Below are 24,502 nucleotides of genomic sequence, written 5' to 3' on the forward strand. Positions count from 1 at the left end.
ATATAGTGTTTTAGACACAGTAGAACACAATCCAAAGTGTATGTTATATAGTGTGTTATTCTGGAGTATAACACAATCCACAGTTTAAGAATGTATCTATTTAAAGTGTCTAGATACAGTAGAACACAATCCACATTGTGCGTTATAAAGTGTGTTTTGATACAGTATAACACAATCCACAGTATGTGTTATATAGTGTGTAAAGATATAGTAATCCAAAATCCACTGTGTGAGTTTAGTAAGAATAGAAAACAATTCACAGTGTGTGTTATATAGTGTGTTTAGATACAGTAGAACACAATCCACATTGTGAGTTTTACAGTATGTAAGGATACAGTAGAATACAATCTACACTAGGTATTATATTGTGTGCTTATATACAGTATTACACAATCCACAGTATGTGTTATGATAGATCGACAGTGTAGTACTGTTGTGTGGTTATAAACAGTTGAAAACATGATCTACCGTTGGTAAAACTTAGTGAGTTTATGTACAGTTGAATACATGGTCTACCGTTGGTAAAAATTAATGAGTTTATTTACAGTTAAAAACATGGTCTACCGTTGGTAAACCTTTGTGAGTTTATATAAAGTTGATAACATGGTCTACCGTTGGTAAAACTTAGTGAGTTTATGTACAGTTGAATACATGGTCTACCGTTGGTAAAAGTTAGTGAGTTTATTTACAGTTAAAAACATGGTCTACCGTTTGTATTATAAAGTGTGATTATATACATTTGACCATGGCCCATTGATTGTAATATAAATGTCTTAGATACAATGGATCATAAAATCTGCTTATAAACGGTCGAAGCCACTATATCAGTTTTTGTCATAATAATGTGTTCGTCTACAGTCAAACACAGTCTTCAGTATGGATTTCATGGTGGTAATATGAGATATAACCCAACTCTCGTTTTACACAAACCGCTAGGAGAGACTATGCAGTGTGACCGTACCATGAAGTGTTTTGTCTGTGTGAGTGACTCTTCAGAATTAAAGGTAACGTTAGAGGTCAGGGTAATGATTACATAATGAAAAATTAATGATTTTTGTTGATTGACAAATCATTAAATTTACAACTCTTACAACAATTCTACATCACTTATTTAATTTCTTTTGTAATGTAGAATCCCATTAAGGAGAGTGACTATATTTGGAATATTACACAATAGTTATACACTTCTAGAACGTTTGTATTTAGGTGTATGCTTACACTTGTGATAGCCTTGAACGACATTTGCATAGAGCGTTATTACTGCATACCGAGATATTTTTCGTCCGCCGTAAAGTGGGCGATTTTATGATCACAGCGAACATTTGTAAACAACATAATATACATTATACATAGTAATTAAATGTGAAGGGCGCATTTAATATTGGGCGAAAATTTGGCTTGAAAATGTCCCGGTTTACAGTACTTTGTTAAGAGTTCTACATGTACTTTGATATATTGGCGATCTGACAAAACAAGACGCAACTCGATGTCCAGTCGTTTATACAATCGGTAAGCTTTCTGTAACCAAAAAAAACCCGACAACATCCTTTCACACGTGCATCATTAAATACACAATATTAACAAATCTTAAATTGAACAACACTTACATTGCTGTTATTTGCTTCATACGCGTATGTCTAACATTAGTAAAAGGATAACTGATATATTGTTAAGACAACGTTCAAAATGTCACACGGTTGGGGACGAGGGTAAGTTTGCAGATATCGTATATCTGTCACTTTTTAATTACTTTCTGTGTACCCACAGGAATACCCAGGAAATACATGTAATGGTAGTGTACACACAGTTTCTAGTAATTGTTTACCGATAGGTTTATAATTCATATTGTCATCACGTATACAAATGGTCTGTTATTTGAATAAATAATGATTGTGTCATAATCATATTACTTAAAATATTCAGCTTAAAAAAAATCGGCTAACAGCTTCCTGCTTAAGATGTACATTTTTGCATGTAAGTGTATGTTTTGTTGCATGCCAAAAATGTGTGAAATTGCACTGTCATTTGTAGGAAGCGATGTTTTTCACACGAAGATAGGTTTGTTTAAAGGAAGATTTAAGATTTCCCCCGGGGTATGTAAGCTGTACCTTAACAAGTACAGGAATACAACTATGGAATTATATATGGCTCTTTCGTCTATTAAGTATTAAATCATGTATTCATGGAAACCACATGGTTGGTCCCGCTTGTGGTGTAGCAAATGGTATTCCTTGTGAAACAACTTACATTTCAGTCGATTTTATTTTGTGGTGTAAATGATGTCTACCCGTTCGTTCTAGTCTGTCGTCAGCTCGCATCACGGTCGGTATAAATCATTTTGACTTTCGTGTTTTGCCCTTGTGTGTTGACAAAGTGGTATTATTTACCTTGGAGGATCGATGAGATGCATGTTGACGTGGTGTGTTGACGATGAGACAATTTTCCATTAAGTATTAAAACAATGTCCGGATGTTTTGATGTAGTAATTTTGTGAAATTTTGCCATTGAGTATTTTGAGGTATATATTTCCTGGTTGGTTGGCGATAAAGCAATTTTTGCCATTTTATTTTGGGAGGTATATATTTTCCTGGTGTGTTAGCGATTAAGCATTTTAGCTTTTCAGCATTTTGAGGCATAAGTTTTTTTTGTATTTTCTTTCTAGACATGTTTGTTTTGTTGTATTAAGGATATGTTATTTATTGAAATAGTTAATTTTCGACGGACAAAAGTCCTTAAATATTTTGTCTTTATGAATATTATAAGACTTCGTGTGAAAATCATTGTTTATGCTTGCTACACTCATTAACATACTTAGTCCCTATACATTAACATAACCAAACCCCGGTATATACACATTACCGATTTGGCGTTTTCGCTGACATGTAGTCACACATAAACATAGAACAACCTGGTCTAAAAAATTAATTTAAACGAGGCCATGGCAATACTTAAGATCTAGTAGTAATTATGGTTAAGAATTGATATGGATGTAATCAAAACTCTTACAGTCCGTATACATAACGCAAATAACACATTTCAATGCAATTCATCATTAATTAGAACACGAAATCTTCTCTCGACATTTAATTATTATGCAATTAGTAATAAATACGGTTTTATTCGTGTACTTATCTCCAAATCAGACGATAGTAGACAGCTTTGTTATCTAAGAGTCGACATAAAGAATAGCATAATTGCACTACAGTGTTAAAGAACAGGACGAACTCGGATATCGGTCGATACAGAAAGGCAACACATTGTAGGTAGAACAAAAAGCAATAAGAAACGAATACACAACCGACAAACGTAAACCAAAGTAACCCATCTAATCACACACATGGTCTGTAGGTAACCCCTTTACACAGAAATTCTTAACGTACCTTACTCACACAGAGAGAAGGTACGTGTACTCACTTCTTTAACCCCAGCCTTTCCACACACAAAATATCTGGGAAGGTGACACCTCCCCTAACCCCACCCCTTCCACACAGGGAAGGTCTGTAGTTGATACCTCCCTAACCCTTCCAAACACAGAAGGTCTAAAGGTGACACCTCCCTAAACCCCACCCCTTCGACACACAGAAGGTCTGTAGTTGATACCTCCGTAACCCCACCAAACACAGAAGGTATGAAGGTGACACCTCCCCCAAATTAACCCCTTCTACACACAGAAGGTATGAAGTTGACACCTCTCGCAACCCCATTCCTTCTACACACAGAAGGTATGTAGGTGACACCGCGCCCGTCTCCCTCCTTCCACAACCAGAAGATATGTAGGTGACACCTCCCACATCCCCATCCCTTCCGCACTAAGAAGGTATGTAGGTGACCCCTCCCCAACCCCTACCCTTCCACATACAGACGGTCTGTAGGTGACATCTACCCGTAACCCACCACTGTCACACACGGTAGGTAGGGGACACCTCCCCCTTCCTCCTCTTCCACACACAGAAGGTATAAAGGTGATATCTCCACTTACCCTATCCCTTCCGAAGACATAAGATGTGTAGGTGACACCTCCTCACCCCTTACACACACAGAGGATTTGTAGGTGACACCTACCCCATCCTCATCCCTTTCGAACACAGATGGTGTGTAGGTGACACCTCCCCCGACCCTCTCCTTCCAACACAGAAGATTTGTAGGTGACACCTCCCCCTTCCTCACCTCTTCCATACACAGAAGGTCTGTAAGTGATACCTCAAATTACCTCATCCCTTACTAATACAGATGGTGTGGAGGTGACACCTCCCCTAACATCATCTCTCCAAACATAGAAGGTCTGTAGGTGACACCTCCCCTATCCTCACCCCTTCCGAACACAGAAGGTCTGTAGGTGACAGCTCCCCTAACCTCATCCCTTCCACACACAGAAGGTCTATAGGTGACACCACCACCACTCCAACCCTTTCAACACACAAAAGGTATGTAGGTGACACCTCCCTCAACCTAACCCCTCTCCACACACACAGAAGGTCTGTAGGCGAAACCACCCCAAACCCCACCCCTTCAACACACAAAAGGTGTGTAGGTGACACCTCCCCCGATCCCACCCCTTCCACACACAGAAGGTGTGGAGGTGACACCTCCCCCGATCCCACCCCTTCCACACACAGAAGGTGTGTACATGACATAACCCCCCAAACCTACCCCTTCCACACACACGATATGAAGGTGACACCTCCTCCACCCCCACCCTTCTACACACAAAAGGTATGTAGATGACACCTCCACCAACCCCATCCCTTCCACACACAACAGGTCTGTAGGTGACACCTCCCCTACTCCCACTCCCTTCACACACAGAAGATATGAAGGTGATCCCCAACCTCCACACAGAACGTCTGAAGGTGACCCCTCCCCCTCCCCCTCCCCCGGCTCTTCCACACAAAGAAGATATGAAGTTGATCTCTAACCTCCATATAGAACGTCTGAAGATGACCCCGACCCCGACCCCATCCCCCTTCCAGACACACAGAAGATTTGTAGGTGACACCAAAGCCTCGTACAAAAAGGTATCCCTACTCCACCCCACACACCGACCATTCACATACAGAAGGTCTGGGAGTGATTTGTAGAATATGACATTTGTTTATGTTAGTATTCTTATTTCTTTGATTACTCATGACTTGAATGACAAATTAAAATAAGTACATGTAAATATGACAATGCATTGCATGTCGGAATGTTAATTTTGTGTGACGCATCCGTGTTTTTTGTTTGGTCTTGCATTTTGTAATGTTACACCACATTTAATTATCTCCTAAATCTGTCCTACAGTGGCGTTATTGTCTTATTCTTACAGTATGCTTAGCTTGTTGAACCCGACACTACACATGTGTTAACGTATTCTGTTCCAAAGCCACACACGAAAATAAATCAATACTTGTTTGAATGGACGATCAGTTATTTTTACAAAGCGTACATTATTCGTTTTCAGTTTTAATATTGGCTATCATCGTGGCATAGAATTAATAGCCTCATGTATATCTGGTTGGGCTGATAACGCTTTTCGTGTAACGACACGGTGTTTTGTATTTAAGTGAAGTTTTAAAAAAGAAAGACAAATGAAAAGTAACAAATATATACCCAAATAGCGACGCGATATACCCAGGTGAGTGAATAGACACAATGTCTGTCAAGGAACTGCAGCTATTCAAGCGTTTGTTGAACCCAACTATAGACGCAGCTTTTGTTGTACCAACCCGGTAGTAAAATTCACAGATCACATATAATTACTTTACTTCGAGTGGAACACCCAACATGGAAACATGCATGTTTGTGTCAACGCATTATTCAATGTGCACTCCGAAATATTGATGTGATTAAGTCAATATATGAACTATTATTGGTGTCTGGGATTTAACTACAACAATAATTTGGATATTTTCGAAATTGGAGTGTGATAATACCGATTGTTCCATGTGAATATATCTAGATAGGTCGGGGATTTAAACCATTTTTAACAAAAATCAAATATAGTGACGATTTATACATTGTGTTGACAGATAAAGTGCTGAATTGTTATATCTTCCAAAATCCTTTACTCCACAATTAAATTATCAAATTTAATCATGTCCCGTTTTGACCCTAGAGATCTGAGAGATACATTTTACTTCCGGAATAAAGACAAGGACAAGCAGAATTTAGCCAAATCAGGAAAATTTGAAAACGACGACTGGTCAGAGACATCGAATGATGATAACGAACGTGCACGTCAATCTCGCAGATTTGGGGACAAGAATGACGATGAAGACTTTGGTTTCGAGTGGATGAAAAATGAAAACTTAGGACGAACGAAAGTATACGATGATAACCGAAAGTCGAAAACCGGAGACAAACTTCGGGAATCACGCAAAAAATATACCGGATCAGAGACGGAAAATCCATACGGTGTTTACAATCCATATAGTCGAACCATTAGAGCAACACTTGAAAATGGAAATGGTGACTATGGACACACACGTGATAACCCAAAGACAAAACAAGGACTTTCACCGATTGCCGAGTCGGGGATATACGACGGTACCGATGGTAGATTCACACTAGACGATATCGCCGCGAGTCGTCAGGGCGGATACTCCAAGTCTTTCGGCGTCAGTATGGATTACGGTCAAAGCAAAGTGGATGATCAGAACAACAAATATGGTACCTTCAACTCATTGAGAAGCGACGATAGTATTAGTCTACCACCCGATAACTGGAGGAGTAAAGTCCTGTCGCATGATACCAAAGAGTTCTTCGCAAACCAGTGGAAAAGGGTAAGACATGTACACCTTACTATATTGACCCCTAAAGCTTAGGTATACCATACCTGGCACATGCTGTATGTATACCTGACACCGTATCTTTCTGAATTTTCATGTTGACATACGTTTTATATACCATAGTATAAGGTAAGGTTGAGATAAGTACAGTATATACCGTTGTGGTAATTGAATAACTACAGTCACATATAGCAGTCTGAAGATATTCAGATAGTTCATATTAACAACGAACACCTACCCATAACTGACAGTGTCGATCAGTGAACCTTGCTATGACAGTAGATCAATTATTTGGAAGCTAACATCTAAACGAACTACTGCATTGTTATCACACGTGAAACATATGTTTTAAATTAACGTTTAAATTTCGTCAGAACGATTAATGAACTTTTAGGTGTCCCGTAAGCCTTATATGTGATGTGATGTTGGAATGGTATTAACCAGGTTTCTATTACTGCACTTTCTCGTTGAGGTCTGTACAGAGTATCTCTGAACCTGCACCTTATTTATCACGCCTGTCTAACACCCGGTACTCTGCCGCTATTCCTGGAAATGCTTCACTGATCCTGGCATCCGGATAGAAATGATATACTGAACCTGTGGCGATGCATTATTAACACATCAACTGTCACACTGACACAGCTATATAGGCGTTTTCCTCCGTAGACATTCCTAGTGATAGTCCACATGTGTGTAACGCTTGATTTACTATAACAGCCGGCGTTTACCCTAATTATCTTAGTCCAGTATAAAGGTTTAAATGTAAACTTATATATTTTACAAACAATTAAGAAACAAGTTATTTTAACGTATGTGAATCACTCGTGTTGGCCCAGATGTTAGCTCACGGGGTTATATTTCTTTTATAGAAAGTTTAATTATTGTACAATTTGCCAAATTTTAACACCAGTTTATTTTAGGGTTTATTATTCTCTTTTCTTTACGTTTCTTTACACATTGTAATAGAAAACGTTACATTTGAGCTGGAAAGATGATGGTGGTATAGCGACGTTTTTGTGTCCTTCTTCAATGATTAATTATGTGTTGACATGTCCCCTCTCTCATGATCTATCAGATTAAATCAATACTTGAGCATATAACGATTACAATAATGATTTTTTTTATATTACATAATGAAAAAGTATATGTTTAACGTTAAAGTGGCATGGCAATATTAAAAACAAGTTATCATAAGAACTAACACAAGTAATAAAACAGGTTTAACATAGCAAAAATATTATTTCAATAGGCATTTAATATTGAAAACAGTTCATATAATAAAGTTACGTAAGACACAGGAAATCATGAAAAATATAAATTTAGGTAATCTATGCAATATACTGCATGTTATACCCAATAATACCCTAATAAACATTCAAATATGATATCGTTTTAATTATGACCAATTACGAAAACTAAATATCAATTCGAATTTTATGTCGTATAATAATTGAAATAGACTGAAACAAAAATGCATTAAATGTATTGTTTTATACTAATACACATTTATAAACACACGTGTGTCACTCTGGTTAAATGCTAGCCCCCTTCCTACCGACTAGGGAGAAATTCTCTTTAGCTAAATAGAGGTCCCAGTTTCGATCCCTATTGGAGACTTTGAAAATATATAGACCCCTGCAAAATGTTAATTACAAATATCTATTTGAAATACAAATAATCAAGCGCTTAGTGAGACCTATGGAGAATGTTCAAATGTCAATATTAGAACACTTTAAGTGTTTAACATTGACAGGCGCCGTAGAAAATAGGACAAACCTTGAAAATGAAGTAGACCATCGTTAGCTTTGCTTCCGGGATTAAAAGCGTTTTTTCCAGGTACGTCATCAACAGCATTGAAAAGGCAAGTTGGTAGGCTGGTTGCTTCAGAAATTTACCGTCTTTGTTAAAATAACGTTTCACTGATCTCGTTAATCCAATCATCAGTACATGCAGCAAGGCGGTCTCCAACAAACTATTTGTTTTGTTTTTTGTTCTGCTTTCGTTCCTTTAGAAGGTGGCTGGATTATCAGATAAATACTACATACATGTAAAAAGGAGAAAAAAAGGATCAAATAATATATAAAGTATTATAAACAAATGCTTAGTTGTATAAAGATAAAGTTTAAATTTAAACATTACATAAAACAATCCCCAAAATAACAATTCTATTGAAATTTATTAAAAATGTAATGCGCTACCTCATTAATGAATATAAATAAAAAAGGAATTTAAACATCAAACAATCAATTATGTCCCTAAACTAGAAATATAAATAAGGTGCATTGCATTTAGCAATAATGCAATGCATACACTAATTAGAATTACTTCACACAATTTGTATTTTTTACATAGCTACAATAAAGATATGTGGGAGGGATATAACTGACTGACATTGTATTACATATCACTGACTCACAGTGTAATAATACCCCTGACTGAAATTGTATTACATATCACTGACTGACATTGTAATACATATATCTGACTCACAGTGTAATACATATCCCTTACTGACATTGTAATACATACCCCTGACTGACATTGTATTACATATCACTGAATGATATTGTAATAATACCCCTGACTGAAATTGTATCACATATCACTGACTGCCATTGTAATACATATCCCTTACTGACATTGTATTACATATCACTGACTGACATTGTATTACATATATCTGACTGACATTGTAATACATATCCCTTACTGACATTGTATTACATATCACTGACTGACATTGTAATACATATATCTGACTCACAGTATAATACATATCCCTTACTGACACTGTATTACATATCACTGACTGACATTGTATTACATATCCCTGAATGATATTGTAATAATACCCCTGACTGAAATTGTATTACATATCACTGACTGACATTTCAATACATACCCCTGACTGACATTATATTACATATCACTGACTGACATTGTAATTCATATATCTGACTCACAGTATAATACATATCCCTTACTCACATTGTATTACATATCACTGACAATGTAATACATATCACTGACTAACATTGTATTCATATCACTGACATTGTAATACATATCATTGACTCACATTGTATTACATATCACTGACATTGTATTACATATCACTGACATTGTAATACATAACACTGACTAACATTGTATTACATATCACTGACTGACATTTCAATACATACCCCTGACTGACATTGTATTACATATCACTGACTGACATTGTAATTCATATATCTGACTCACAGTATAATACATATCCCTTACTCACATTGTATTACATATCACTGACTGATATTGTAATACATACCCCTGACTGACATTGTATTACATATCACTGACTGACATTGTAATACATACCCCTGACTGACATTGTATTACATATCACTGACATTGTAATACATATCACTGACTGACATTGTATTACATATCACTGACATTGTAATACATATCACTGACATTGTATTACATATCACTGACATTGTAATACATATCACTGACTAACATTGTATTACATATCACTGATTGACATTGTATTACATATCACTGATTGACATTGTAATACATATCTCTGACTCACATTGTCATACATATCATTGCCTCACATTGTAATACATATCACTGACTAACATTGTATTACATATCACTGATTGACATTGTAATACATATCTCTGACTCACATTGTCATATATATCATTGACTCACATTGTAATACATAGCACTGACTCACATTGTAATACATATTACTGACTCACATTTTAATACATATCTTTGACTCACATTATAATACATATCACTGACTCACATTGAAATAGATATTACGAACTTACACTGAAAATAATATCACTGACTCATACCGAAACACTTTTCACTGACTCGTACAGAAATACGTATCGCTTATTATTCCTGAAATGCAAAACAATGATTTGTTTTCTAAATTTCATATCTCTGACCGTATATTTCATATTGAAAAATAAACCGAAACCTTAAACCGCGAGTCAAGCTTGTGAAACATATCTATGGTATTCAATGGAAGACCATTCAATATCCTGGTTATATATAACTGATTGTTACCTAAAAATATGTATTGAAAGGTATATCACTGCTTTCAGGAATATTGTTAAAAAAGTGTTGGTATTCACGAAAATCTTCTTTATGCGAGGGCCATGACTATACAATTTTTCAAACGAAGTTTAAACACGAACCATGCGTCTTACGATGCATTGTTAGCTTGATTGTAGCATTATCATAAAACGATTATTCTCGATTCAATGACAAAAAGTTGTTCTAGCTTGTTTGAATTAATTCAAAATGTGTCAAAATATATAGATAAGTTTTAGATGGTTATTGAAGTATAGCTCCATAGACATTAAGCTTAGATATAAGTTGTACGATACCCTGTGAAAGCTGACATGAAACAATAAACGCACTGTTAATATAGCTACTTCCTGGTCGATTTGCATTGGCTTATCCAAACAATGGCCTCCTTTGGCGTAGCTGGTATATAAGCAAATAGGTAATTATAGTCAAATAAAACAAAATCCTCACGTCTCTTCCTTTTAATTTAGTGTGAATCTTCTGTATTTATATTTAACCGTTTCACATTAATAAACCCATTGTGTGTTAGCGAATATTCAAGGAGTATTAAACAAAATTACTGTCTTTCTTTTTTTATGTAAATATAAAAAATGAAATCCATACTGTATTTTGATGATATGAAATGCAGCTTGTTAAACACGTGGTCTCCCAAATATGCTTCTACATACCCTGGGTTGTTGTTGTCAGTAATTCATTTATGCATGTCAATCTTTAAATTATGTATGCAGACTGTGTGGTGCTCAACCACGCGACTGCAATATTCCCTTTATTGATCTGCATTCAAAAAATAGATATGATGTTTAGATAAATATGCCACATTTTGGGTGGTTTTCGAGTTTAGTAACGTCAATTAGTGTAGGTGTTACATAATACAACCGGTATTTAATGTCTTATCTGATACAGTCCAGATTTATGTATATTATTAACACAATTTATAAATGTATGTTTTAAATAATTATGTTAAAATGGTTTATTACCAACACACCTGTATGTGTTATATATTGTAGCCGGCATTTAACTTCTTATCTGCTACAGTCCAGATTAAAACATATTATAAAGACAATATATAAGAGTTAGGTTTAAAATATGTAGGTCAACCTAGGTTAATTATACATTTATTAGCATACAAATATCAACGTAAAATATTATTGTATTGACATAATTTCACTTTTAAATCACAAATAATATCAGGTAAATAATGTACATGCTTAAAAAGTACGTGATCAACCATATTGACGCACGTACACAATACATAACGGTATGGTTTTCGTTAATAACTTCATCACATAATATAAACTACTTAATATGATTATTTAATAAACATTGTTAATATCTGTGGCGGAAGTACAGGATGAAATGTTTGTTGTTGTTGCAAATTTTAGCATTAATTGTTTACCATTATTTTAACTTTTGACAAATTTTCTTTTTTGTTCAGTTCAGTTAAAATTTAGAGCGTTGAGGTATTTAAAGTTGGACAGTTCCAAATATAGTACAGCAATCATTAACGTGTAGTACGTATTGAAATGCGGTGTTACTAAAGGAATGTTTCTATTCTCTCACCTAATATTTCCCAAATCAATATTTTTTTCCGTTGGTGATTTTGTGGGTTTCAGTAAAATGGATTTTTCACATTTTTTTTATCAGATATAAAGAATACCTACTCTTTTATGTATTAGACATCATCCAGTTTTCCTCTGGTTTAGAAATCTATACAATAATAGGTTTTTTTTCACCTCCCCATTTGTTTGAACAGCCGATTATACCAATTTGGATTCCATGTGTTTGCCATCCCTAGCACTACTGATGAGTACTAGAGAGGACAATAGAGTTGCACGGTGCAGTGTACCTCTTTTGTGGCATATATTTACCCATCACTATTGTTTAGCTGCAACTACATATGTGTGTCCTATAGGGTATTGATTACTTGTCATGTGTGTAGGGTTTGTTAATTTTATTGCACCTTTGATTGTTGATAACAGACAAACGTTTCGGCTGCTGATGTTGATATTGCGTCTATTACGTTGTACGGGTTAATGATACCAACGCCACTGTCGTAGTTTCATCTTTACAGTATATGAAAAACATTGAGCTAAAAATGTTAAGTTTGAAATTGATTAAAAGAACATACAACATTTTAACCTCGTTACCCTTAATAAGGGTCAGATGATTCCGTTAGACTACATGGAGAACACTAGTTTTTTTAAAAATCTTTTATAAATAGACAAAAACATAAATAATAGTTTACATACTAATGCAAACACACATGCACCCATACCCGTTTGCCTGCCTACCGTAGTTACGTACATATATTCATGCATGCATACATAGACACTAAATCAATTAATACATAAACTACAGAAGATGTATATACCAGCTAAACTCCCTCTTATACAATGTCACATTTCCACTCCCGTGTCTAACACTGATACATGGGTGTATGTATACATGGAGGAGTTATCTAAAGATTTATCCAACGAACTGTGAAACCATCGAAGTTATTGCCTAGCATTTGAAACGTTCATGTTGGCATTTAATTTCTTTGAAGTTTTGATAAGAGGTCTAGATTATCAAACAATTTCTGTATGGTGTTTGCAAAGTTTACAAACATTTACTGACTGAAAGCATACTATATGACGCGGATTTCATGGTATATCTTGTTGCAGAACAGCATATATATTTACTCAACCTTACCGATCGCTTTGTAATCAGAGAGCAATTGTAAGACCAACTGTGGTTACTACAATGCAGCGAAGCTATCCATAGACACTTTTGACCTTTTTTATCCGACATATCGCTCTCAGAGGGAGGAATTATATACCGTCACAATGCTTGTTTGAATGCCTCTGACTCGTTATATAATTTAAGGGTTTTCCTATGTGACACCGGATATATACACAAACATCCTTATACTATTTGTTTGTCATACTACCAGTAGTCCTAATACTGCCCGTGGCTATATTGTTCTTTTCATCTACGGTACGTACATGATGGTTTGTATCACGACCTCACATTGTGATCAAAATAATAATTACACAGTTTCCTATGCAAGGATTAATTTCAAAAAGTGTATCTAATTACCATAAACCTTACAAACACTGTATTATACTATATTCATATAATGTTCCCATGATCGCTGACAGCTACAGTGCCCATCCGAGTAGGAGTTCTAATTGAGATACAAACATATGCTGATTATATCTCCCAAGTAAAATTGTCTGAGATACTTTTTTTGTGTCTGCCTCAGTGTCCATACGCCTATGATAAGTAAGGTGACCTTGATAGCTTAATTGAAAGTTTGGCTGTGTGTGCTTTTATTTGTCACGTGATGCCTAATTGTGTTCTTTTACAACAAGCTATGTGTTTTTATTATTTCTAAACCTCTGGGCAGTTGTCCTATTTTTTTCTATCTAACTTTTAACTATCCTATTATCTAAAATTCATTTGGGGAAGTATTTTCTTTTTTAGTCACCATTTGGTCAAACAATGAACACTGACGTCATGTTTGATGACAGAGGTTTATTTCAATCAATCAAATCCGTCAATCTATCGACATAACTCAACACATAAAACCAAAACTTGACAGATTGTCAGATACTGTTTCATACACATGCGCAGTAAGGTCATAGGAACATTCTAATGGTGAGGTTAGTAAATTTTAAGTAGATCTAGACGTTAAATAGGGCCTTTCTCGTTCATCCGCTAGCGAATTTGACAAATAAAAACAGTCCCGCGGCTCGCCTATTTACTTTTGCAGAGCGGTGTTTGGAAGATTATACATGCGCGTGCATTTTTATCGTCCAATATTACATGAATATTAACCAATGAAATTGTCGTGAAATCGCAAACGTGGTTGAATGTGGAGTAATTTCTTAATCATTTTTATTGTAAAAAATTTGTTTCTACTATTTATCTACTTTTTGTCGATACTGTGTATATCCCATTTAACACACAACCAATGCGGCCATGCGGGAACTAAATGTTTTGCTGGGCTGGGTTGTTCAAGCGTTTGAACATAGTGCACAATTAACAATGCAGGGCTACATTTTAGGTTTTAACGTATGCCCCGATTTTGTCATTGACTGGACTACATTGTGGCCCAGCGTCAGTAAGGATATAAGCCAGGACGCGTTTCCGCGGGGTGTTTATGTACAAAATGGCCGATATACATATATCTACCAAGTAGAACCAAAGATTTAACCAATGACCATAATTCACGTGCACACGCTACAACTGTCACCACCGTTTGACCTGTTGTGACAGTTTAGTGTTTGTATTGTGTTGATAGACCGTTACGGCTACCGTGTGTCCAAGTTTGATTGTATTGCGATGATAGCCTGACTTGTTACGACTACCGTGATGCCATGTGTGATATTATTAGTTATATGGTTTGTTACTGACCTACTATGGTTCCATAGTAGGTCAGAAACAAACAATATAAAGAAATTATCGCACCGAGGACCTTTTGATACGCATGGGACATATTTTGTCCTGCTCAAGTGTCTGCCTATAACGTTTGAACTGTTAAAGATAAAGGACGAATCTGTACGAATACATAACACATGAAAGTGTTTGTTCGGGGATATTTGGGAAGGCGTAGTTTAGACCTGATTTGTTTTAATTTCGAAGCGACAGACAAGGGCCGTCATATTGCCCCCATATTGCCCCCTAAGAAAATTCACTGACCCCATATAGTCTCATATGGGGTCACCATGTGATCCGATTTTAACCAATCAGATGCAACAATTCTGTCCTAGGTGCGGTACAATGTGTTGATTGGTCATTACGGCTACCGTGTGGCCCAGTGTGATAATATATTGTGTTGATCGGCCAATACGACTACAAAGGGCCCTGTTGTGATTTTATGGTATTGATAGGCCGTTACGGTTACCGTGTGGCCCGGTTTGATGGTCTTGTGTTGATAGTCGTTACGGCCACCGTGTGACCCGGTCTGATTGCATTATGTTGATAAGCCGCTGGGACTACCGTGTAGCCTGGTGTGATTGTATAGTGTTGATAGGCAGTTAGGGATATCGTTAGGCCCAGTGTGATTGCATAGTGTTTATATACAGTTACGGCTACCGTGTGAACCGGTGCGATTACATTGTGTTGATAGGTCGTTACAGCCACTGTGTGCCCAGTGTGAATGTATTGTGTTGATAGGTCGTTATAGCCACGGTGTGCCAAGTGTGATTGTATTGTTTCGATAAATCGTTACGGTAACCGTATGACCAGGTATGACTGAACTGTGTTGATTGGCTGTTACGACTACCATGTGACCCAGTGTGATCGAATCGGTAAGCCGTTACGGATACCGAGTTGGTAGCTGTGGTTGTGCTTTATATATAGGCCGTTGCGCCACCGTGTGCCCCTGTGTATTTGGCTTCGAGTGGTATTACTTGGTGTTGTATTTATAACCTAAGAGAATGAAAAGCGTGTGTGTATAATTGTTAAGAAATTGGCTTTGCAAGCGATGAAATTCTGACATGTGTGTAAGTCTAAAGTTTATATTTGTACAGACCAATAACGAGAAACCAGTGGTAAATGCAATTAGCTGGCGAGTACGGCTACAGATCAGAATACAAATTTCCTTTTTTCTTTCCTATTGACTTATTCGTACTGAGAGGTGTCATATTTATTTCGTGTATTATTCGTATTTGTCATCATTGAATTATGTCCACTCAAACTATCGTGTTTTTTATACATATTTTTGTAATAATCAAGTTTTAACTATTTACATTTGGAAATTGTAATGTCTATTTTGTCTTATAAAGATTTTCACTGACAGTATTTAAAAAATGTGAGAACTGTAAAGATAAATGTTTAAAAAAGATTATTGCTGACTTTCAAGAAATACTGTGCCAGTGTAAACTGAATAAATAAGATAGTCTCATTACTGAACGCAAGTCATTATTAACAAGGCATGACTTAATCTGTTCCCGTAATATTTTATTGGAAAACATTATTTTTGTATGCAATAATATTTATCAAGGAATTCGAAGCAACAATATAACTAAGTGTCATCAACTCATACCAAGTTTAACATGTACATATTTGAAAACATAAATGTAGCAATCTTTGCGCAATCAACCAAAAGAAGTCCGAAACACAGCTAATCAAAACTATAATTTACCTCTCGATATGAGGTTCGGGGCATAAAATCGTTTCATACCAAAGCATCGATTTTATGCTCGACCGAGCTTTCTTGTTACTCGCCTATATCATGTTAAACGGTAAAAATGCCTTGTTTAGCAATTGAAACGGTGTTCAACTTGAAGTCTCTCCATAATTTAACCAAGTCATAGATCAAATATTAAGTAAAATAGCATTTATCACCAGACCAAGAATTTGACTTGAACACAGAATCCAAGTTTTGAGCATGAAAACCGTTTCATAAATTTGTTCCCTGCTTACCACATTTAGCCCATGTGACATACACTACTGTGGGTGTAACATATTTGTTTGTCTGAGGCATTTGTTGCTGCTTCCGCGTAGGTTTTTCCTTTGGTATTTTTTATAAACGTATAGCGTAACTGATGTTTAAAATAAAGGGCGTAAACATACTTGTGTTTCGTTGTTGACTCATTTAAAAATATTTTCATGTATTTGATAAGCAGGATGTTGATATTCTCTTTGTATGTATTCACTCATCCATTTCACAATGCAATGCTTTTTTCTGTTTCACATCCCGTTTAGAACGAACAGAATACGGGCTGCATCAGATGTCATTTCATTTCAACACATTTTATCTAACAACAGGCTACACCTATATCAGTTCTCTTCTGCATCAGACTGCACAAAGCATAACATAAACAATCCGTTTGTTATCCTGTAACAATAGCATACCACTCACTACTGTGATAATAACTTTTGACGATAATAGAGGTTGTTTACTGTTATTGCTATGTCAGTATGGTCCAAGCAATTCCAATGACGTCACAGAGCAAAGTACATCACAAAAAATGCCATTATTTCGCTTTCCGGTTCATCATTTTAATGTTTAAAGTCATATCAACGAAATCTGTAGCTAAGACATTGAAACGGCTTGCTTGATCAGCTTTTAATCTAAAGTTCGAGCCTGTGTCACAGAAAAAAACATTTTCATTATTCTCAATACCATATTTAAAGTTGTTTTAATCTATATTTTTTCACTAATTAACTGAAATTGCATGCATAGATTTTTGTAATTTGACATATGTCTGAGATCAAGGGAACGAATATTGTATTTCAGAAAAATGCCAATCAGCAATTCATTGCATTGTTGTAAACTATCCAAAGGTGAATCTGCCATGTGTACGTAGGCTGCGTAACTTGTAAGCTACATGCAGAACACAGTGATTATCTGGTTTTAAGACTCAGTATGTTAAACAAATGTATCTACATTTCTACCACAATACGCTGTGTTATTCCACTCTCAGATCATTGTATAAACACGCAGACTGTTAGATAAATATGAGTTATATGCCTCACTTGGTATGACCTTCAAGAGTTTTGATAGGTCGAGAAGATGAACTTTGACCGGTAAGACTTTTTCCACGTGCGTTTTGCCACCTGCTGTTTTGTTTACGTCGTCGGCTGTTAACATCCGACAAATGTTGGTTACTTTGTGAGGTTATGCGAAAAGGGGAGTTATTAAGGCAATATTAAAAGATGATACTTTAAGATTTGACATCTAGTTCCAGGCAAAATTGCTACAGACGCTCGATATCGTTTCGACGTCACACCGTCGCGTGTCCAGGTCGTGAAACCAAAACAAGATCTGTCACAGTGTCGGGAAATATTTCGTTCTCCAAACGTCCCGCTATCGCTATTTAGACGGTCTGACTATGGCTGAACTTTCACTATAAACGTCAACCATAGAACCGTCCCGAAGAAACGTAGGCCTATGGTTTTGGATATTGACAGCGATAAGTTCGTCTACATATAGTCCGTGGTTAATTTATATAAATTAATGCAATACAGCTACTCTCAATATTTAAAGTTATTTATCTATTTTATTTTTTCACGAAGTTTTTGCCGAAACATTAATTTTGACAATAATTAAATTTGTAAAAAAAAGAAGTCATTTTTGAATATTAATGAGTGACTTTTTACATATGGGTCATATCACTACGCCAGCCTTGTCAACAAACACATGTGTGTATGTTCATGAGATTGTGGTAGAAACAGATCACACGACTCTAGGTTGTTGAGTATGGTATTCATTTCAGTCTCGTTAGTTAATTTTCAAAAGTTACAGAAAGACACTCGCTAAAGCTCGTGTCTTTAGTAACTTTTGAAAATTTACTAACGAGAGTGAAATAAATACCATATTCAACAACCACTCGTTGTGTAACCTCATAATGTAAAATTTATTTAACTTTATATACATGTAATTATTTAACCTAATATATCAAACACGACTTGAAACAATTGTAATGCAAGTATTGAGCCATCATACCTGATACAACAGTGAGCGTACATGGTAGATGCCTACAGTTACGCTAGCATTTTTGCGATGTCTTTAGTTACCGATGACTGCGTACCACCATGGTTCATATATAGGAAAACTGAACTAGATGTACTTTGATTATAATCATTACTTATGGATGTCGTGAATGTTTATATATTTGTTGTATTTATATCATCATTAAATGTCCTATAATTCCTTAGATCATGCTGTCACACTTTGCTGTTGGCTGATAAAATCATGCTTTAATACTAGTCTTATTTTAAAATTAATAAAATGAAGTGTTTTTATGCACCTCTCCGATTGTTCCATTTATAGGTTAGACAATTTGAAATATGAAATTTATGTTTTGAAGGGCGAATTCATTTTGTTTTTATTTTAATGACAGGTCCCAATACGATCAAGTTTTGGACATGGGACCAGCGCCTTTGGTTACAAGCACTCGGACAACTACGAACCAAGAGCGAAGAAAGACACCGAGCATCGTAAACCTTTCAATGTTCACAGATTACCACTGATTCTCCTCATCCTCAGTCTTCTAGCTTGTGTGGGCGTGGCCATAACGGTTGTCTTTGTGGTTCTAAAGCAAGATCCAGGTAACATTGTTTATGGTACTTGTATTTAAACTCCAATGTCTCATGTCACAGTATCATCTCCAGGTCTGTCCTTCTATGGCCAGTGTCCCTAGTTACTGAAACATCGACCACTCCCTAAATAATGCTGGATTTTTAAAAAAGAGTCTAAGCAACCAACACGACGGTTAAGACTCTGTTGACTAAATACTTATTACAGTGTGTGTAGATTCTAGTGCGTCCATCGGCAACGCTGACGTTAAATACCGATTCGGTGCTGAAACCAACATTAATTCAGGTTCTTCTTTCTAGTAAAAATGAACTGAAGTTTCGTTAGCGGTATTTGTCGCGACAATAATACACATTTGTTTTGAAAATCACGTATGACTTGATGTAAACAAATAATCCACTAAAGAACAAATAAACCATTATATTTAAATCAGAAAGGGGTAAAAAACGTTTCATTTATTCCCTGTTATGTTTTGTGTATCGCGCTTGTACATTTAGTGAGAATAATTAAGTTTATCAAACGTGATTAACACTTACGTTTCCGCTCTCTTTGTCTTGTAGCACAAGAAGCAAAACCTATCGGAGGTAAGTAATTTAATTATAGAACAACGATCGAGACCTTGTAAAATTAATTAAGATATTGCTTACCGCTAAGACGTCTTATAATTTCATATATCAATAAGGCTATTCGGGTACTTTAACGCAACATTCAATAACAGAGTTGAAGTTCTAGTTTTCCCGTGATGTTAGCTATCAATGTACGATAAATCATCCAGGGGAGACAACTACGCTTGATCGATTTATTTACCAACTCTCCACTAATGTATTGCTTTATGGAGAATCTATCCTCTCAACAGCTCAAAATATAGAAATATTCGAGAAAGTTTAAAACTTTATTGTCCAGTCTTGTCATGTTTTGGTTAAGGAATTTAAGTATTGATATCTTTATAAAACGAAATAGTGAAAACCTCCCAAATGCTGTCATAATGAAAGAAATATTTACAATTTCTTGGAATATCAATTGATCGTTCGTAACGCGGCCCTTACCACATATTTTTCTTTTCTTCCTTTGATTAGATGTACCTAATGCTTAATTATTAGTAATCTATAAGGCCACTAGTTTGTTAGAAAGATGAGAAGGATTTATATAAGTACACAATACTTGTTTCCGCATCGTGTTTGCTAATGTGATTTGTATTATTCATACCATATATTTTATTACTTGATTGAAAACGGATTAAAGGAAATCCGTTTGATTAGACATCGGAGAAAAGTTAAGTTTTAAATAAGCCATGGATTGATTAAGGGAGATTATATTGCCTTTTTGTCACTTATTACAATTGTACTCTTGCATATCTTTTTCCATTGTTGCCAAATGATTCATTATAGTTCATTCGATCTTCAGTTATTAAAAATAAGTTTTTTGTTTTTTGAAGTCACAATTGACGCTATGACACATTACTCTACACTTCATGAACAACTCAAACAGTATATGAACGATAATACTGTTTGTCTGTTCAGGAAAGAAAACATTAGTTACTACAATATCTATTATACAACGCTGTAGAGAATGTGTTTATATTTAATTGAGGTGAGGCCACGGTACAGTTGACGTTAAACGGCACACTGACACCTGAACTGGAGAACGCCAGTTCACCTAACAGAACAGCATTTGAAGATGATTTCTGCAAAGAGGTAAGAACGTGTTATGAACAATCCATAGCACTAATAAAAATTAAGAGGACTATTTCATAAAAAGCATCTGCCATAGCGTAATTCATTATTAATGTTATGATTACAACCACTTTATTGGGAAAGCCTTAGTTATTTGTAATTAACATTTTCTCCCGAAACATTTTATGATGTTTACTAGATTACAAATTGCTATGTTGCTGGAAGAGTGCAACACTGATAGAGTATGTTCTTAATAAGTCAAGAAAACAGTGTAAATGTCGCGTTCAGTTGTGCGAACTACGTACGTATATCTCTGGAACTCTTTCTCACCATTCTATCGACTAAACGGTTTTTAATACAACTTCATGTGATTTTGAGGTACGATAATACGTCAAGGAAATATCAGTTTCATTGTCTTACTCTTAAGGTCAAGGTCGCTCGAATTACTTTAAGAACAAAATGTATTTGCTTTCGACAAAATGTAAGCCGGATCAATCTTTTATTAAAACATTAACTGACCTATACATAAACACTCTAAATCTGAATAAATTTTACCGTTTATTCACGCAATAATATTTCATAACTTGTCTTCTTTTGTAGATGGTTGATATATACGAAAGCAACAACAGTTCAGTTAAGGATATGAAACCTGTCTGTGAAGTTAAGGAACTCAGGTAAATTAATATGTAAAGGTATTTACGTTAAATCTAAATTATCATGCACATAATTGTATTTAGTTTAACCTGGCGCAAAAGTACTAACTAATTGTGTATAAATCGGTTGCACCTAGTAACCGATCTGTATTATGTTACAAGAATAAATGCATTTGTGAAAAAACCGACTCGCAATGTGGATGTGATATAAATTGATTAGTGACAATTTTTAATTAAATGATACTTAATTTAAAAAATCAACTGGGTTATCAATATACAACACTGTTATATTGTCATTATTACGACAAAATGTATACATTTTAATAAATCATCGGCTTGTTTGTTACACGTATATCACATCATCAACACTAAGTAAAACACATCATATACATTATGACTTACACTAACCAGGTCCTATCTTATACCAGTTTTTTATGGTAGGGATCAGATTCTCTATTAGAGGGAATGAACAAATTTAATTACAGAAGAGGGATACATTTATTTTCATATTGCAATTAAATGACATGCTTTTATTAGCAATTCATATTTTGTTTCCACATTTTACGTAGAAATGGGAGTATAATCGTGGTGTTTGTGATAACGGTGACTGGAGACGTGACAGACATAACTAACGATACGTTTAAGGTGATCATTACCGCATATCTGGATACCGGCACTGGATTTGCAACGAGTGGCACCCTAACAATTGATGTAGACAGCATCAAAGTGTTGGACTATAGACAAGTTACAGCCACATCAACGACAACCCCACCAACCACAACGACCACGCCCGCCACAACAACCACTCCGATCACAACGACTGATCCCACCACAACGACAATAACAACCTCGCCCGATACAACAACCACGCCCAACACAACAACCACGCCTACCACAACACCAACCATCACAACTTCCCTACCAACAACAACGACCGAGCTAACTATTACTACTTCGCCAGACACGACCCCGCCTAATTCAACGGCCGTTCCGACCACAACAACCAATCCCGCAACGTCGACAACGCCCATCACAACTACAACGCAACCCACAACAAGCATTCAAACCACAGCAACCGAGCAAACAACAGCAACTACCTTGCCAACCACTGAAGTCACATCGACCGAGCCAACAATAACTACTACGCCAGACACAATGACGACGTCCACTACAACGCCATCTACCACAACTTCCCAGCCAACCACGACCACCGAGCCGACAACAACTACAATGCCTGCCTCAACTATAGCGCAAACCACGACAACAGAGCAAGCAAAAGCTTCTACGCCAAACATTCCCACCACAATGACCATTCCCGTCACAACGACTAAGCCCTCCATAACGATCATGTCTAACACAACAACCATACCTACCACAACGACCACACCCACCACAAAGACAACACAGACCACAACAACCACACCCACCACAACGACAACCACGACAACACTATCTACAACGACAACGGCAACCACATCCACACCAACCACAACTACCACCCCCACCATATTCACCACGCCAACCACGACGACCATTCCGACAACGACAACCACGCACTCAACAACGACCAATCCCACAACAGCAACGACATCAACCATAACCTCCACTCCCACCACAATGACCACGCCCTTCACAACGACCAATCCCACAACGGCGACAACGCCCTCCACGACGACCACCCCCACAACGACAACCACGCCCTCCACAACGACCACTCCCACAACGACAACCACGCCCTCCACAACGACCACTCCCACAACGACAACAATGACCTCCACATCGACCACTCCTACAACGACAACCACGCCCTCCACAACGACCACTCCCACAACGACAACCACGCCCTCCACATCGACCACTTCCATAACGACACCTACATCAAACATAACGACCACTTCCACAACAACGTCCACGCCCTCGACAACGACCAATCCCACAACGACAATCACACCCTCCACAACAACCCCACTCACCTCAACTACCACTACAAAAGACAACGAAACCACAACTACACCTTCCATAACTACTGCGGCAACGAATATGTCGTCGGCTGGGGCAATTGCAGGTAACATATTGTTTACGAAATATGGACACAGCTTAAGTGAAAAAAAATGATTATAAATTCGTTTTGTTATCTTTAATCATATACGTCCACTACAACAAAATAATTACTCGAGGTGAGATATACAAGAGGACTTGATGTGATGTTGACATTGAAGTATTCTTTCGTTCAGTCCCTCTTTATGACCTCGAATACGTGTATATTTATAGTATCAAAATTGT

At 36.4% G+C, this 24,502-nt stretch overlaps 1 protein-coding gene across 1 annotated transcript in view; it reads left to right on the plus strand.

Moving 5' to 3' along the window:
- The first annotated feature begins 5,557 nt into the window (after positions 1 to 5,557).
- The window catches only part of LOC110462424 (mucin-2-like), a 56,022-nt gene continuing 37,077 nt past the window's right edge, over positions 5,558 to 24,502 (plus strand). The window contains exons 1-6 of the mRNA XM_021516375.1: positions 5,558 to 6,761; positions 19,700 to 19,907; positions 20,454 to 20,477; positions 21,484 to 21,587; positions 22,167 to 22,240; positions 22,789 to 24,284. Of these exons, the coding sequence (XP_021372050.1) occupies positions 6,075 to 6,761; positions 19,700 to 19,907; positions 20,454 to 20,477; positions 21,484 to 21,587; positions 22,167 to 22,240; positions 22,789 to 24,284 (2,593 nt within the window). The 5' untranslated portion in view covers positions 5,558 to 6,074. The remainder of the gene's footprint in view (positions 6,762 to 19,699; positions 19,908 to 20,453; positions 20,478 to 21,483; positions 21,588 to 22,166; positions 22,241 to 22,788; positions 24,285 to 24,502) is intronic.

The sequence above is a fragment of the Mizuhopecten yessoensis genome, unplaced genomic scaffold, assembly GCF_002113885.1.
Source record: "Mizuhopecten yessoensis strain PY_sf001 unplaced genomic scaffold, ASM211388v2 scaffold10797, whole genome shotgun sequence".
Taxonomy (NCBI): domain Eukaryota; kingdom Metazoa; phylum Mollusca; class Bivalvia; order Pectinida; family Pectinidae; genus Mizuhopecten; species Mizuhopecten yessoensis.